This window comes from Sinocyclocheilus anshuiensis, unplaced genomic scaffold, assembly GCF_001515605.1.
Source record: "Sinocyclocheilus anshuiensis isolate Anshui unplaced genomic scaffold, SAMN03320099.WGS_v1.1 scaffold140, whole genome shotgun sequence".
Lineage (NCBI taxonomy): Eukaryota > Metazoa > Chordata > Actinopteri > Cypriniformes > Cyprinidae > Sinocyclocheilus > Sinocyclocheilus anshuiensis.
In genome coordinates this window covers 2,015,577-2,032,277 of record NW_015554147.1, presented here as the reverse complement: position 1 = coordinate 2,032,277, position 16,701 = coordinate 2,015,577, and the positions used below count along the sequence as shown (strand labels likewise).

General features: G+C 40.6%; 3 protein-coding genes across 5 annotated transcripts in view; all 3 read right to left on the bottom strand.

Annotated features, from left to right (window-relative positions):
• LOC107670590 (segment polarity protein dishevelled homolog DVL-3-like) overlaps positions 1-1,224 on the bottom strand; it is a 34,700-nt gene extending 33,476 nt beyond the window's left edge. The window contains exon 1 of the mRNA XM_016463230.1: positions 723-1,224. Coding sequence (XP_016318716.1) covers positions 723-883 — 161 coding nt within the window. The 5' untranslated portion in view covers positions 884-1,224. The remainder of the gene's footprint in view (positions 1-722) is intronic.
• A 1,031-nt stretch (positions 1,225-2,255) lies between these two features.
• Positions 2,256-12,623, bottom strand: LOC107670589 (arginyl aminopeptidase-like 1). Of its 3 annotated transcripts, none has more exons than XR_001632103.1 (12): positions 11,501-12,623; positions 9,881-10,021; positions 9,636-9,787; positions 9,134-9,250; positions 8,802-9,037; positions 8,461-8,574; positions 8,059-8,171; positions 7,840-7,948; positions 7,392-7,616; positions 7,137-7,279; positions 3,104-4,536; positions 2,256-2,948 (listed from the first exon to the last, which is right to left on the bottom strand). XR_001632103.1 is itself a non-coding variant. In XM_016463229.1 (11 exons), the coding sequence occupies exons 1-11, from the start codon at positions 11,963-11,965 to the stop codon at positions 4,270-4,272; spliced, it is 2,082 nt and encodes a 693-aa protein (XP_016318715.1). In that variant the 5' UTR covers positions 11,966-12,623; the 3' UTR covers positions 3,086-4,269. The 3 variants fall into 3 exon arrangements, 1 of the variants encoding a protein (XP_016318715.1); XR_001632102.1 differs by having other exon boundaries at positions 2,256-2,990; positions 3,148-4,536; XM_016463229.1 differs by lacking the exon at positions 2,256-2,948 and having other exon boundaries at positions 3,086-4,536.
• Positions 12,624-16,151: 3,528 nt separating this feature from the next.
• The window catches only part of LOC107670605 (multidrug resistance-associated protein 5-like), a 40,211-nt gene continuing 39,661 nt past the window's right edge, over positions 16,152-16,701 (bottom strand). Inside the window, exon 29 of the mRNA XM_016463247.1 lies at positions 16,152-16,269. Coding sequence (XP_016318733.1) covers positions 16,168-16,269 — 102 coding nt within the window. The 3' untranslated portion in view covers positions 16,152-16,167. The remainder of the gene's footprint in view (positions 16,270-16,701) is intronic.

The following is a 16,701-nucleotide window of genomic DNA, read 5'->3' as shown; positions in this document are numbered from 1 at the left end:
AAAGTGCCCCCCTTTTTTTTTTTTTTTTTTTTTTTTTTTTTTTTAGCTGAACATAACTATAAAAAAATTTCTTCACAACAGAATTTTCCATGGAAAGCAAAGTTAAAACAACATGATATTTCCAGATTTTCCATGTAAGTGGCCCTGATTCACTGGCTAAAGTGACATATGCTTCTTCAATCACAATTTACATTGCAATACTCATGTCAAAGTACAATTACATGAGTAACTAATGAGTAAGTATACTGTATAATTACATTTTGTTATTGCTATTGAAAGTCATTATTTTAACATGAAACAATGGACACTGTAATGTTAAGCACTGTCTTAATCTGGTTTATGGTTTCACTACTGATCTGTCACTGAACAAAAGCTGGTCTTTTTACTCATACAAAAAACTCAGACTTTGAACCTCAAATCACATAAAGCCTCCTGCCATTCACACTGACCACCGTTTATACAATAGACGCGTATGTACTGGAAACTGCTATTTGTTGCCTGTTTGTACATATAGCGTTTACAGTGACCTGGAAACAGTACTAACACAGTCAGTAAAGCTCCGATTTCTGAGGTTGTGTGAGAGAAAGCGACGGGAGGTTTGCGAAAAGACAAAATAATGACAACCAAAATAAAGCCGCTAAAAGTGGCCAGTCTGACAGGAACAGCGGACGATAGAAATACAAAGGGTCTTATTGTCATTTAACACGCATAGTGTGCCTTACCCGAAATCATCGTCCATGGATTTGAAGAAAAATTTGTAGTTGGGTTTATTGAGGACATTTTTGAAGTCGGCGAGCGTTACGTTTTCAGCGGGAATGGGTAGTTTGATGAGGTAGGGAGTCTCCTGCTCGTCGAGGTGATAGATGATCTTGGTCTCCGCCATAGCGGGCCGCTGCTGAGGGACAGGCCGCGCACATCAGCCCCACAGCGGCTCGCGCTCCGCGCTTCCACCGCGCCTCTGTCCAGCCGCAGCCTCTGCGCGCTCTCTTCAGTCAGCGACGATAAAACCCAAGGACAGAGTATCCTTGCGGTCGTATGTAATACAGATCTATCTAATAGTAGAATACATGAGTATAATAGATGGTCCTCTTTCCAAAACGACGCGAAAGAATGGTGCGGGTCGGTCTTCTCTGGGCTCCCTGTGAATACTGTTGCTTTTTCCTCTGCTCCGTCCTTTGGAAACAACTGTCGGCCGATGTGAGATTGCCCCTCCTATCGATTCACCACTGCGCTCCCTCTACAGGACGAGCTATACCAATAGTATACTGGACTTTGGCTGCTAGCCTATAAATGTACTTGCTTCATTTAAGGATAAGGGATGCATCTCAATTGCGCAAGGATGCGTTATTTCGTGTTGTTCCATATTAATCACGCAATAGAACAACTCGACCTTTTGCACTGTGTGCAAACTGATTGTTAAATTATTTTAAATGTCCTTAAATGTTTTTGGGATGTGAGGTACGTAGTAACCCAACACGTTTGCACCTCATTGCTGTAAATTCACTTACCTGAGGAGGACTTTCAGAGACTATTGAGTAATGATTAGTTGTCGGTAGCGCCCTCTAGAGGATGACACGGTTCCTGCACAGCTGTTCGACTCGTGAGGTGCACAAGATAGCGTTCATCAAAAAAAAAATTCTTTAGCCTATATCAGACTTGGCATGCCTTTTATGGGGTAAATCTCATGAAATATGTAAAGCAGGTCATATTTCACCACAAATAATCTAAATATTTAGTACTTATTTATTTTATTCATTTTTCTACTTTTATAATATTTAGATTTTTTTTACATTTTCACAAGCCCCTCCCCTGTAAAATACTGTAACGTATTTATAGCCTCCACTGTTAAGTGTAATGGTCCTATAATAGCCTTTAATAGTGTTGGGAGTAACTCATTACAAGTAACGCACATTACTTTCCATAAAAAGTAACTAAGTAACGCAATTAGTTACTTTTTTATGGAGTAACGCAATATTGTAATGCATTACTTTTAAAAGTAACTTTCCCCAACACTGGCCTTTAATGCTTCCGTGAGATGAGATCTATAACATAAAATATCTCATTACAAGAACCGTGCTTTTCCGTGCTTTGCCTTCCGACGCCAATTAGCTCCGCCCATTTTAATAATTGGCGCGATCTTACAGTTAACTCATTAGCGTACATAAGTTTGCAATCGAGTGACTTAAAGATTGAAGCATGAGCAAACACTGACAAAGACTAGAGTATGAGAAAGATTTATCATTAAAACGGTGCTTCTTTACTCCCAGTTTAGATTAAAAAAAAAAATACAGGCCCATCCGTTTTACTGACAAAAGGTAAGCATCGTTTTTATTGCATAACTGGAATGTGTATAAATATTTCCTGATACTCAAAGTGAAAGTTGCATTTCATATTATAGTCTGCGCCTATAGTTTTTTTTTTTTTTTGCATGTTAACCGTTGTCATGTTAAACAATGATTTATTTCTCATATTATTAACGTGGTAATATCAATGTTACTGTTTTCTAAAGCAATGGTGTAGGTAATGGTAAAGTAACAGTAATTACTAATGTCGTAGTTGTAATTAAATTAAGTTCATTCCCCAAAAGATTTAGCATCTACAAAAATTCAATCTCAATTCCATAGTTGCTAAGTTGAACCTATAGAAAAAAAAACATGAAAAAATTGTCCTGAAGGGGTCACATGGCTGAAAACAAAAATCAGAGCACACACAGACAGGATCAGTAACACATTTACTCATTAAAGTAGACATCAATAGATGAGGGTTGTATACAACCCCTTTTATTGTTGGATGTGCAGTGTTTAAGCTTTCAGTCAACAAAAGTGAATTTGAGAATTTGTCTACCACAAATGCAAGAAAGTGAAATCCGAGGTAGGATCCTCAGGTACGACACACAAAGTGCTCTCTGATGTCTTTATTACCTGTAAAACTGAACCAGTCTTCTACTGCTTGTAGTTAAGGCCACTGATGATCAGCTTGGACCCATCTACCTATAACCCCACCCTGAACACCCACTGCATTCTCACAAATCATAATCTGTTCCCTTCTCTTCAAAGTGCTCTCTGATGTCTTTATTACCTGTAAAACTGAACCAGTCTTCTACTGCTTGTAGTTAAGGCCACTGATGATCAGCTTGGACCCATCTACCTATAACACCACCCTGAACACCCACCACACTCACTGCATTCTCACAAATCATAATCTGTTCCCTTCTCTTCAAAACGTACTAATTTAAGGGAAATTTGCCTATTATAAAATAAAAAAGAAGTGAAAGAAATGCATTGGTTAAAAAAAAAAAAATCACCACAGCATCTCAATTCCTGAAAGCAACCTCTAACACAATGTAAGTAGGACAATGGTCACCAATGTCATCCTAGAATGGCTCAAATAACAAATTCAGGCTGTTCATTTGAACAGCAGTGTTGAAAACACCCACAGTGTTGAAAGGTTTGAAAGGCACTAACATGGCTCCACGTCTTCTGTCTTGATATACCTGAGACTTAACGTTGAGTGGTTAGCACCAGGAAAGAGAAGCTTGAGAAAAACAGATTCCAGTTCAAACAAAAAGGAAACAATCTGTTTGTCACAGAAAGGCTGAGAGTGTGTTGGTTCTGCAGGATCTTCATTAGGCCATGATCAGATTTGCACGGTGAGTACAGACTGTGTGCATTCATGCCACTTCTCAAACACTGTCCAGGAAGGCGATTAGTCAGGGATTGGTCCTCCTCAGAACACCCCTGCATAGCTAGCAAAAGGAAAGTCTCTGAAATCTTAAGTCCTCCAACTGATTTCTCAGAGAACAGATGCAAACACAACATATGAGATGATGTGCATAGGCCAGCGGAACATATGCGAGACACACACATCTACACACACTCAAAAAGTTAATGGCTAACAGATGACAACCAGTATCCTTGATACTGACATACCCCTATCCATATGTGCACGCACACGCACACGCACACACACACACACACACACACACACAAACACACAAACACACAGGTTATGGCATAATAACCATTGCAAACATTTGTCCTCCACTTCGTTCCACAGCCCTGAGCAGCTTTATGTTTAGCTTATAAAAAATCAGTGTCTGCCTTTTTAAACAGACATCCCAGTGTTGGTGAGAGTGTACACCCATCAGCGCTGGCCTCCCATAATGCATTGCTATGGTCCAGTCTGAGCCAAGGAGTTCAATTTCTGTCCAGTTCCTGCCCTTCTGGCTTTTCACCTCAAACCTTCTGCCTCTCCACAGAAGTTTTGAACTCATGCGGACACATTGACGTCTCGCAGGGCGATGGTCCCGTTGGCAGGGGGGTCTGTGGGTGAGGAAGGGGCAGAGGGTGGTGATGTGAGTAAAGATGGAGCTGTGCTGGTGTTAAGGGCGCTGCTTTGGAACAGTATCTGCTGAAGTGTCCTGCATAGATTTGGGTGCAAACGGGCCTGAGTTTGATAAAATACCTCCACAGCAAAACACTTCATCACCCCTCCACACAGATCCTCATAAAGGGGCACTGTGTACATCCGTGAGGTCTAGAAAGAAAAAAGGAAGAGGAAAGTTAATAGACAACCCACTGCTAAACAGACAAGATTAAACATTTATTTTCTATGCATACAATGCCCAATTCTTAATTTAAAACAGCACCTCAGTAAGGTCAAGTCAGAATGCCTCAGTGAAAGTAGTGACAAAAGTCAAACTATACTACTCACACTTTAAAGTGCCCCTATTATGGATTTTTGAAAATTACCTTTGATGCAGTGTGTAACACAGCTCTAAGTGAATGAAAACATCCTGCAAAGTTATAAATCTGAAAGTGCACTGTGTATAAAGTTATTGTCTCTCAAAAGAAAGAGTCGACTCTGAATCATTGAAACGAGTCGTTTTTTAAAACGAATCCCAAGCCCTTTCATGTTGACGTCAACATGAAACATTAGCATATTGCCGCCCACTTGTTGGTCTTTTCGCGTTGGTTTGAATGAAAATGCAAATTCATTCTTTGCCACTAGGTGCCACTAAAAATAACGGTTTCCCCGGTAACGCTGTACGCAAAGCAGCACTGCGCTCACAAACGCTGCTTTATCAGGCATTACAGGCGAGATGAAATGAAAATGAGACCAATCGGACCAACCACCGCAGATTAGCGTCACGCAAAGGAGGGGTTTGGAAAAATGAATTGTTGAGTGAATCGTTTGGGAGTCGTTGAGCAAGTAAGGTAAAAATACATGCATATTATAAGACAATGAAAGTGTTTTTTGACCTTGCATGCATGTCAACCTGTTGTTAGGGACTCCCAAAACCAAAATATTAACCTTTCATTACCCATAATAGGGGCACTTTAATATAACTCTGACGAGAATCCTTTAAATATCTCCTTCATGTGATAAAGCAATACGTTTTTACACCAGATAAGGAGTTTGTAGTCAAGCAAAGAGAAGCGCCTAAAACAATAACCTTTTTCTTGTATTGAAGGTTTCCAATATTATAAAGACACCAATGTTCAATAAAAAGTTACATTATTAATTGTAATTAAAAAAACATTCAACTGGCAAGTAACATAATAATTAAACAATAATTTTAATGTAGCAAACTGATGTGCGGTCACAGGTGAGTGTATATTGTCTATTGTACTATGGCTTTAAACACGTCTCATCTAATCAGAAGTTAGTGTTAGATCGGTATGTTTCATATCTCCTCCACTTTGGAGATTTTATACATTTCAAATTGTTTGCCATGTATGACAAGTTATGGTATCATCAGGATTCACTTTGAAGAATTCATAATTTTTTTACAATCTCTTAGGATGAACTGTAATAATGCTTGACACAATACTCTTTAGAATACGGTAATCAATACAACATGCTTTCGATGAAGCAAAAGAAACCAGCCAAACTGGTTGTGATTGAGCACATCTCTTCACAGCTCTGAAAAGAGACATGACGTCATAAGCAGTTAATAGTCAAAGACTAGCCGAGAGTGTTTATTAGAAACACTGGAATGTGGATGCCCTTTAAGGAAAACTCAGTTTATATTGAGTTGGAGGGGTGAGGGAGAAACAGAGAGTGCCAGACACTAACTCACTGAATTACACGCTTTTACAAACCAGACTGTCCCTAGCTTAATAGTGTTTGTGTCCTCTAAACAAAATAAGATACTGATTTGCTTTAACTCAGCTTACTAGCTTCAGACCACACAAAAGGCTCTTACAATCAATAAGGAAATGCTACATTAAAGGGAGGGGGGTCTAATGCTATTTCATGCATTCTGAGTTATTTACACTGTTAAATAGTTGGATTCTCATGCTAAACATGGCCAAAGTTTCAAAAAAATTAGTATTTCTGTGCCAAATACACTCCCTTCTGGGTTTGCATACGTTTTGGAAAGTTTTTTTTTCGAGCATGGCCCTTCATGATGTCATGAAGGGGGGAATTTCTTGTATGGGCACTTCTCCAGGAAGAGTGCGCGCACACATCAACCAGAGCGAGAGCAAGAGCAGCCCATCAACGTGCTTCGTTCAGGTTACGGCAGTCGTTGGCAGCGCTGCACAGGACTTGCTCGAGAAGAATGTCTCCAAAGAAGTGTGTTTTTGGATGTGAGGGAAAGATAACCTTGTTCAGCTTCCCAAAGAACCCAGCATTACGTGAACAGTGGATGCAGTTTGTTTTTTCGGGACAGCAATGGAGTTTTGCAAGCGTGTTTGTTTGTTCCCGTCATTTTGGTGACGAATATTTTATCAGCAAGGCCCAGTTTGACGCTGGATTTGCACATCGTTTGATACTGAAAGATGGAGCGGTCCCAGCGCTAATAGATCCCGGTCATTAGCAGGCGGAGAGTAAAACTGCATCAAATTTCTGTGTATTGTTGGTAATCGGCGCCTAAGTGCTCGCGACTCGCTAGATCCACCCACAACACACCTCCAGGAGCTCGGCTGTTTTCTGAGAGAATCGTAAAGCTGTATCTTTCTTCTATGAATCTGATCAAACTAAATCAAGATTCTTTGGAGATATGAAGAATGCAATACTACTATATAGATCCTCAAGATCCTAACATGAGATTGGCCGAAACTGTGTGTGTTATGTCCCCTTAAATGCATTATCAGTTACAGCCCAAAAGGCACTTAATTCACAAAACTCACGTGTTTATGCAAGAAGCTGCGAACTCGGGGCAGATCAGGATAAAAGCTGTTCCGCACAACAATCTGCAGCCATCGAATCTGGACTTCAGCGTTCATGCCGTCCAACAACGCAGAGTAGCAGCTTGACAAAAGACTCATCACTTCTGAAAGGTCAATCACATTTCACATTACAAGAGAAGAGATGTCAAACATCAACGCAAAGGGGATACTAAAATGAAAAGAATGTTGACAAATTGCGAAATGGATTCTTAATACCTTGAGACAGAGGTGAGCGGTCTAGAAGGCGGTCCAGGAAGAGGACAGTCTGAAAGGTGCTCCAGGAGGAGAGGTCAAATGTAGAGATCACTTGGGGGTCAGGGGCATCCATGCCCCAAAGATCACACAGGTGCTGAACAGTGCCTGTTAGAGCTCTACCCGCCGAGAGATCCGGTTCACATAACGGAGGACCACAGCCATTTAACCATCGCTCAAATTCCAGACCTGAGCAAGAGGGGAAGGAAGAAGGAGGGGAAGAAGTGTCACATTTCTGTTTATTTAGCCTCCATCTCTCGCACTGCTAATGTTGCTTTGACCCCTCACACTGGGTGTTATGACTGGCTCAACAGGGAAAATCCTAACCGAGGACAAATGGAGCGCAGTGAGATGAGTAACTATAAGTGTCTCTGTGTGTTAATCATCATCTTTGACAGCTGTCGAAACTCACCCTCTCGTTCAGCAACACAGCTCTCCTTCAGCTCAGGGAAGAAGCCAAGGAAAAAGTCCAACAGATCCTGAGCGATTACGCTGCTGAATCTGAACTTCTCAATGTAGGCCTACACAGTGCACAGTGCACGAATTCAGAAACTTCATGTGTGGACCATGCCATATATGTACAGTGGAGCATGAAAATTCACGCATGTGTGGTGAATGTCATGTTTCTCACCCTAAGAAAGCTATCAAATCTCTTGATGTCGCCACACAGCTGTGAGAGGTAAGATACAAAGCAGAAGCCTTTCTCATAGGTGAACAGATTCATTAGACTGCTGGGGTTTACACCTTTGGAGAAAGAGAAGGAAAATGGATAACATGGTACACTGACCCATGAATCATGGGTCTGACACTTCACAAGAACATTATAAATATTTAAGCACATTTTCCAGACAGGCTCAACATTGCAAATTAGGATTTTCCTTGCTTCTGTCTTTCTGAAATCTTAGTAACCAGGAATTTTAGATGCATTTACCACACAGCTATTTCAGGTGTACGGAAAAAGCACCACGTGCCAAACCCAAGGTCTCTTTCAGCCTCGTACAAAGGCTGGTTTATATTGTTAAAAAGGTTGTACCTGGCTCAAATTTGGCCTGCAGCTTACTGACAGGATTGTTGTCTCCAAGAAGACGCATCTGTCTGTGAAGAGCATCTAGACGGAACACTGTCTCAAGACAAGTGAAGGCTTCTCCTGAATCAGAAAATTGAAGTGATAAATGTAACGAGAGCATTGTGGAATATTTATAGGCCTGTGTGAATCACTCCACAGAGGTTTTGCATTTGCTGGGGTATAACACTCCCATATCACTGGCATCATTCTACACAAGTATGAATCTTTGTGGAAAGTATACATAAACATTTCCAAAAGGCCTACATGGTGATGTTTCTAAGTTTGGATACGTGTGAGGACATGTATACCATAGGCCTCTGTGGTAATGCGCCTCTGAGCATAAGTGGCCAGACCCTCACTGAGCCACATTTCTTCCCAGGTAGCATTGGTGACGGCATTGCCAAACCAGCCGTGAGCAATCTCATGGATGACATCAATCAGCAGAAACTCTTGACTCTCCAGTATGGAGGAAATTATGAAAGTAAGACAGGGATTCTCCATGGCAACGATGGGGAATGAAGGAGGAAGGAACACTATGTCGTACCTGTAAAGGAAGAGACAGGTTAATACCTGAATATGACAACAAGCTTGATGCAACAAGGCGAACAAGATTGATATGACTGAAGAGTACGGAACTGACCTTCCCCATACATAGGGCCCAAAAAGCCCCTCTGCCACATTAAGCCAGCGCTCCACATTGCCGCCCAGTTTACTGACCGCACACGTTAGGATGCAGGGCTCTGCCCACACACGACTCCTAAAAGCAGATTGTGGCCAAGGTAAAGCATTGAACACTAATGAAAACAATGCACATATCTTAGATAATTGGTACATAAGCCAGCTAAAAAAGTCAGCATTTCTAGGCTGGTTATGCTGGATATAGCTGATGAACCAGCATATCCATGCTGTTTGGAAGCAAAAACAGCAACCGGCATGGTTTTTCTGTTAACCTTGTTGACCAAGGTAGCACCTTCATGCTGGTAAATGTTGTGGTCTTGCCACTTGTGGTTAAGCAACCTATTTGAGACAAACCGCCGCAAGCGTATCCTAGAGTGAACACCAGTATATCGCTGTTCAAAACAGCATATGCTGGTATCAAACTATTCTCTTCTTTTCAGCAGGGGTACTCCATCCCTGTTTACCTGGGCCCAATGTCTGCATGCTGTAGGTCTCCTGCCACCAGGGCAACCAAGTAGGCTGGGACAGGGTACTCCATGGAGAACTGGAAAACCCTGTCCTGTTTAGAGTATGCACTTCTTGAGGCACTCATCAATACTGTAACACCCTCTGGTACCTGTAACGCAGTACACATGATCTAAAACCAGAAAACAACACTGAATGCCCACAGAGCTGTTTTGGTGGATCTGAGCAGCTTAGATAGACTTACCCTGACAGTGGCAGAGTAGGTGCTTTTGACAGCTGGCGTGTCAAAACAGGGAAAAAACGACCGGTTGCAGACCGAGTGACCCTGAGTGAAGACCAACGGACGGGTTTGTCCGCATGTCAGCTCTGCATCCAGCCACCAAATCTGATGAAGGAACCAGGGAACAATGAGGTGAGGGAATAGCTTTGGCAAATAAACGTTCTAGGGAATAGCTCTGAACATGCAAATGATTCAATACAGATTTACGTAACAAGGTTTAGGTTGCATGGTTAATAGATTAAAGCACTGATTAATTAACAGGTGAAGCAGTTGTGAATCCAAACGTCAAGTTAAATTGATGAAGTTGAAGAAACAAAAGACAACTACCCATATAGAGGTGAGCAGCTAAAATGCCCATGTTTTGTGTGTATATTACACCACTAAAATAGCACAGTGTAAGCAGGGCTCAGCAGTCAGAATCACCTTATAGCCTGGGGCCAATTTTGGGCAGCTTACAGAGTGTTCATTTTGATATGTAATGTTTTTATGCATTGCAAACTCATATATTTGACTCTCTGTGATGTTTGTTGTTTAATTTGTTATGAATTCTGCTGATGTCAAGTGTTTTAATCTAGCTGGCTATTATAGATGAGGTTTTGATTGAAATTGTGATAATGATAATAAGAACGATGTTATGCTTTGCTGCGTTGAAAAAGACTTTTCCACGAAACACAGTTGTCATGCTGATACATTATAGCTGTATAGTTTCTGGCTAATACTGCAAATTATTATTATTATTATTACATTTTTTTATATATAAAGAAAACTAATGAAAAAAATAGTGCTGTCACACGATTAATCGCATCCAAAATAAAAAATCGTGTTTACATAATGTATGTGTGTGATCTGTGTTTATTTATTGTGTATATATAAATACACACACATGCATCTATATATTTAAGAAAAATATGTTTTGTTTTTATATTAAATATTTATATTTAAATATAATATAAATTATATACGAGTATATATACATGTATGTTTGTGTATTTATATAAATATACACAGTAGACCCATATATTATGTAAACAAAAACTTTTATTTTGGATGGATTAATCGCCATTAAATTGTTTGACAGCACTAGAGAAAAAAAAATGTAAATGTTATTTCTGGCAGAAATTATTTAAAGGCTTTGTTGCTAGAATGTATTCAAGGGATTGAACACTACTAAAAACTAAAAAACAAAACCTGTTTAACACAGCCCACCTTCCAGTAATTACCTCGTGCACTCATAATCATGACCTGGATAACTCTAGTTATCCACTTAAGGGGACATGACACTACACTGAGGTCATTCTTATCAGTATAGCTCCAGTACACTCACTGTTTTCCCCTTTGCATGTGTCTAATAAATAAATGGGGTGATCCCACAAGCATGTTACAATCCCGTGTCCCACAGGACCCCTTAAATCTCCCAAAACAAGGCCATAAAAGCGAAGGTGGCAGAGCTGGTCATCAACATTAAGGCTCCACTGCCGGGATATTTTAGTGGATATTGACTCTGTGTACAATAGTCCTGTGCAACAAAGTTATTATTAGCGTGTATCAGTGGCAGCTCGTCAGCTGTCACCGCGTTGACCTTACCGCAGGGCTGTCTGTGGTAGTGTAGCGGATGGTGACACGGAAAGCCCGGTGCGGCCGGATCACCGCGGCCGGGAGGCTGATGTTCAGAGACGATCCGTAATCGGTGAACGGTTCTATTCGGTAGGTGAGCGACAAAAACACGTCGGGAGCACCAGACGCGCCGGGCACCTTGCAGTCCACGGAATGAATTAATAACGAAGGATGCGTGTCCAGAATGAGGGACTGGACGCCGGGCTGGACGGGCGTGAGCTCCAGAACCTGCCATCCCGTCATCCTCTTGACGGCGAAGTTCAGGTGGAGGTCCAGGTGGAAATGTCGGAGTTTAAAGCTGTGGAAGTTGGACGCCGACGCGACGTCCACCAGGCGACAGTACGCCAGACTCCGGCCGCCCTCGCAGGACTTATTACCGGGCACGGCCAGCACTTTCCGACAGCAGCACAGCGTCGGCCGCTGCAGCTCGGCCATCGTAGAGTTTGGCGAATAAATACACGATAACGTGACGACAGCGTCAAACTTTAAAAGCGGCGACCGCGCGCGGCGGTCTTCGGGGTTGAGCTCGAGCTCGGCGGAAGACAGATGAAAGAGCGATCGAGTTAGTTACATTGTTGCTGGAGTTAAAGGGGCGGTCGAGGCTGGACACTCCGCGGAGGAGGAAACCGAATGCAAGAAATGATAATAAAACGACCAGGAAGGCAGTAAAAAGCATTAAAACAAAACACAAGTCTACGTAAAATCCATTAGAGCCGTAGACACGACTGACTTCAGCCCTCCGACCTCCATCTAAAGCAGAATATACGCGTGGATGTCCCAGTCCGTCCTGAGACCCCTACGGAGAGATCGGTAAAAACTACCGCTAGAAGAAGAAACGCATAGTGAAACCCCGATGAGCAGAACCGATCTAAGTGACTCCCTTAGAAAACAGGAAGTAAAAACAGGGGAGGAAATCACTTCGAGACGGGAAAGTTTTCGAGCTGCAGGGGGGCGCTGCGGAGCTCCAGCACATCTCACGATCAACCGCAAAAACACTGGAAAACAGCAGGACTGGGCTATGTTTGTTATGGATTACAATGTAGTTTATATAAAGTGCCCACAGTACTGTTGATAATAGATGAATTAGAATGAAAATGATGTTATTATTTACTCCAAACCTATGAATTTCTTTCTTACTGAACACACAATATATTTTGAAGGATGTGTGTAACCAAACAGTTGATGGACCCTATTGACTGCCATAGTATGGAAAAAAATATCTTCTTTTATGTTTAAATGAGGAAATAAACTCATACAGGTTTGGAACAGAATTTCAGTTTTTTGGGTGAACTGTCCCTTTAAATACTGATTCTAGCAAAATGTTGGTTTTATTAGATCTCAGTGCTGCATTTGATACTGTCGACCACAATGTACTCATTAACAGACTGAAAATGTGGGTAGGACTCTCTGAAACAGTGCTTAGATGGTTCAGGTCATATATTTAGCAGGCAGGGCAGCTTTGTGTACATTTACGAATCTAACTTGGGCTGCCATGATACATGGAGTTCCACACGTTTCAATCCTTGAGCCTCGACTGTTCCAATTTGTATACTCCCATAGGCCATATAATTCACAGCTGGATATTCCAAGTTGAATAAAGACAAAAGAGAGGTCATTATATTTGACAATAAAGATGAAATATCAAAGAAGTCAGAAATATTAAATGAAGTCAGGAACCTTGGTAACATTCTGGAATATTATTTCAAAAGCCATAACTAAATTAGCCTACTGCCATCCAAAACAGTACAAATCAGATCATTTGTGCACAAACAAGGCCTAGAGAAGCTTATTCATGCATTCATGAGCAGCAGGGTAGATTACTGCAATAGACTTCTTACTGGCCTTGCCATGAGGACTATTAGACAGTTGAAGCTCATACAAAACACTGCTGCAGGCTCCTGAACAAAACCAAAAAACAAGTCATTAGTTCATTATATTGGCTGCCAGTTCCATTTCAGAATACTTTTAATTGTATGGAAATCCCATAATGGCTTTGGACCAAAATACCTTGCAGATATGCTGGTGAGACGGTGTTTAGCCGTTATACTAACCACAGCTGGAAAAAGCTTCCAGAAGTTGTCAGGAGTAACCCAAATGTTGCTACTTTGATTATTTCTTATGTACCTTTTTATGACTACTATTAAAAAAAAAAATAAATCATTTTCATGTAAAGAACTGATTTACCATTGTGTATGTCGTGGTATATAAATAAACTTAATCTTGCCAACAGATTCCAGAATGGATGATTCATGAACCTTTAGTAGGACATTTAAAGAATAGTTCACTTGAAAATAAAATTCAGTCATTTATTTATCATCATGTTGCTTGAAACATTACATCATTGTGGCATTACATTATAAGAAGGTCACACAATTCTGCATTTTGAACATTTCGCTAAATCATTTCTTTTGTTTTTCATTCTTTTAAGCGATATGACGGTGGGTAGATTAATTCATTTTTATTTTTGGATAAACTATTCCTTTAGGTATTTTGCCTAAGGTACAACTGTAATAGTTAATGAATCACATTATGTATGGTGTTTGAAACTATCCCATTAACCCCAGGGTTCTCCAGAGGGACTGTTCTTGGGATAAGTGTTGGCTAAATGAATAACCTCAGTAATATTATATACTGCAGTAAACTCTTGTTGCAGTTGGTTGGCACAGAAAGTCTGTAGGGGAAAGAGCCATCCTGCATGAGCACATAATACTGTGCTGGCTGCTCAGGTCCATTTACAAGTACACTGTTGTAATCTCCAAAAGTGCTGGTTTCCCTTGTCATCCTGGACACCGTCCTGCCTTCTCTCACTGGGCAGAGGTGTTTGTGGAAGGGACTTTACATCCTTTCTCCAAAATTAATTTGATGTGTCATTAACAGAAAAAAATAATGTAATATTTTAAAAATGTTAATGACTCATTCATTGTATGACTCAAGTATATCACTCTTTCTTTGGGTCGTTGTCTCCCTCAGAAATTGTAATGTTCTTTTCTGAGCACTGCCATAATTGTTCCACCCAAGGTGAACAGAAATAGAAATATATTGGAGGTAATTCTTATGAGGAAATGGCAGGATAACAGGATGTGTAACAGGAGTGAATCTGTGAAAAAGGCACATGGAGTATAATTTTGCCTCAGTGTATAATGACTAAAATGACTTCTTCTATAAGCATATCACTCTGGTATCACATTTGTATTACAGTTAATCTTCTCTCAGTAATCCAGAAACATAGACACAGAAAGGGTAAACCTAAAATAAATTTATTGAGACTCTTCTTCCACCCTTTTCACAAGGCAGTTAAGAAACCATGCTAAGGCTATGGAAAGAAATGGAAATGACAGACATTTCTGCAGGGTCTGATGAGGGGACTTGTTGGAAATCAGATTCCCCTTCATGCAGACCACAAACGACCATCACAACCTGATTCAGAAGGTCCATTCAGTGTGACCTCTTTGTACCAGTGCTGTGATAGACAACATAACACACACACAAAAAAAACAAAAGGCCCGTTCTAGCAAATTTGGCCTCGACAAGCATCTCTTTTGGGACAAAGTCCAAACAAAATCAGTCACCTCCTACAGAGGTTGATACAAAGTGCAAAAACAAGCCAAAAATGAGAAATGCTTTCATACATAAAAGAGCAAAAACAATACCACATAAGAGGAAAAAGAAAAGGAACAGGCAAAAATGTTAACAGTGGAAGTAGGTTATAAATATACAAAGGCATCTTAGCTAAGACTGAATCCTTGGTGTGCTGAACAAGGAGACAGTAAATAAACAGCACTGTTTCTCTTAAAGAGTCCCACTTACTCAGTGCTTGTTCAACATCCTGTGGACAGCATCACCTGTGCCAAAGTTTAGGGTTCAAGTCATAAGACGACATTTACACATGTACTGAAGACAGTCAAGTTGTCAAAAATATTAAACTGTAATGAAAGATGATACATCTGAATGTATGTATATATATATATATATATGTATGTATGTGTATATATATATGTATGTCTATATGTATGTATATATATATATATATATATATATATATATATATATATATATTACACACTGTACATAGACCAGCATAATCGGTACAAAAAGGACTTACAAGGATTTACAACCACCTTGTAAATATATACATATATATATATATATATATATATTCATATAAACAGAGATATGTACTCTGTGAAACATACCAGTTTGCATGAAAACTGATTTCCCCTCTTCATTACGTAAATATCATTACAGTGTCAGTGTTTCTTGACCTAACCATTTAAGCTCGTAAGTAGTACATCTTAACAGGCATGCCCCTAATGACAGCCCATGAGTTTCATGGAAATACAATAACCTCCCTCCCCAGGTCCCTATAGGTTTGCAGGAGGGAGTAACATTGAAGCAGCAATGACTGGAATATTAATGGAGAATGTTCCCTTCAGCATGGTTTCCCATAGAAAACCATTAGAAGGAAAACACTGAACCATTAAGCGGATTGCGTTCATATTCCCGCCTCATCTGCTTGCCTATATAAACTATGCATCATTAATATAGAGAATATTACGGTTTTAAATATATTATGGCACTTTAAAGGGTTAGTTCACCCAAAAATGAAAATTCTGTTGAAACCTTGGCTCGGACATCCTTTAGCCTCTTACAGAGATTTTGTTCTCCACCGCTGCCAGCATCGCACAGAAGCGTGAGTTTTCGTTCGCCAAGAGCTTGGACGGCTCGTCAAATTCCACCACCTGGGTCAAAAAAAAAAAAGCTGCAAGTCCGTAAAACAGAGGAACCACAGAAAAAAAGGCTTCTTTACGTTTGAAGGAACCGTGGAGTAGAAACCTGCATTCCCGCGGGACCCGACGCAACAGAGTGCGGCACGGGACAAGACTTGATGGGCGAGTGAGTGTGAGTGCGGGTGCGGACGGGTAGACACTGTGCAGGATGTGGTATAATAAAATGATTCGCGGGACTCCGGCAAAATATTCATAGTATTACAGACCTACTCTGTAATAAGTTCCTGTTTTATCGATATCCTAAATGATAGTTTTCATGTGACGTCACACCCTTATAAAAATGCCCACCTGGAGGGTAAAACGAAGCTTTGCCCCACTGACCGCCAGTTATTTTTACGCAGTTTGCATCAAGTAGTAATGTAGTAAAACGCAGATATTAAAAGG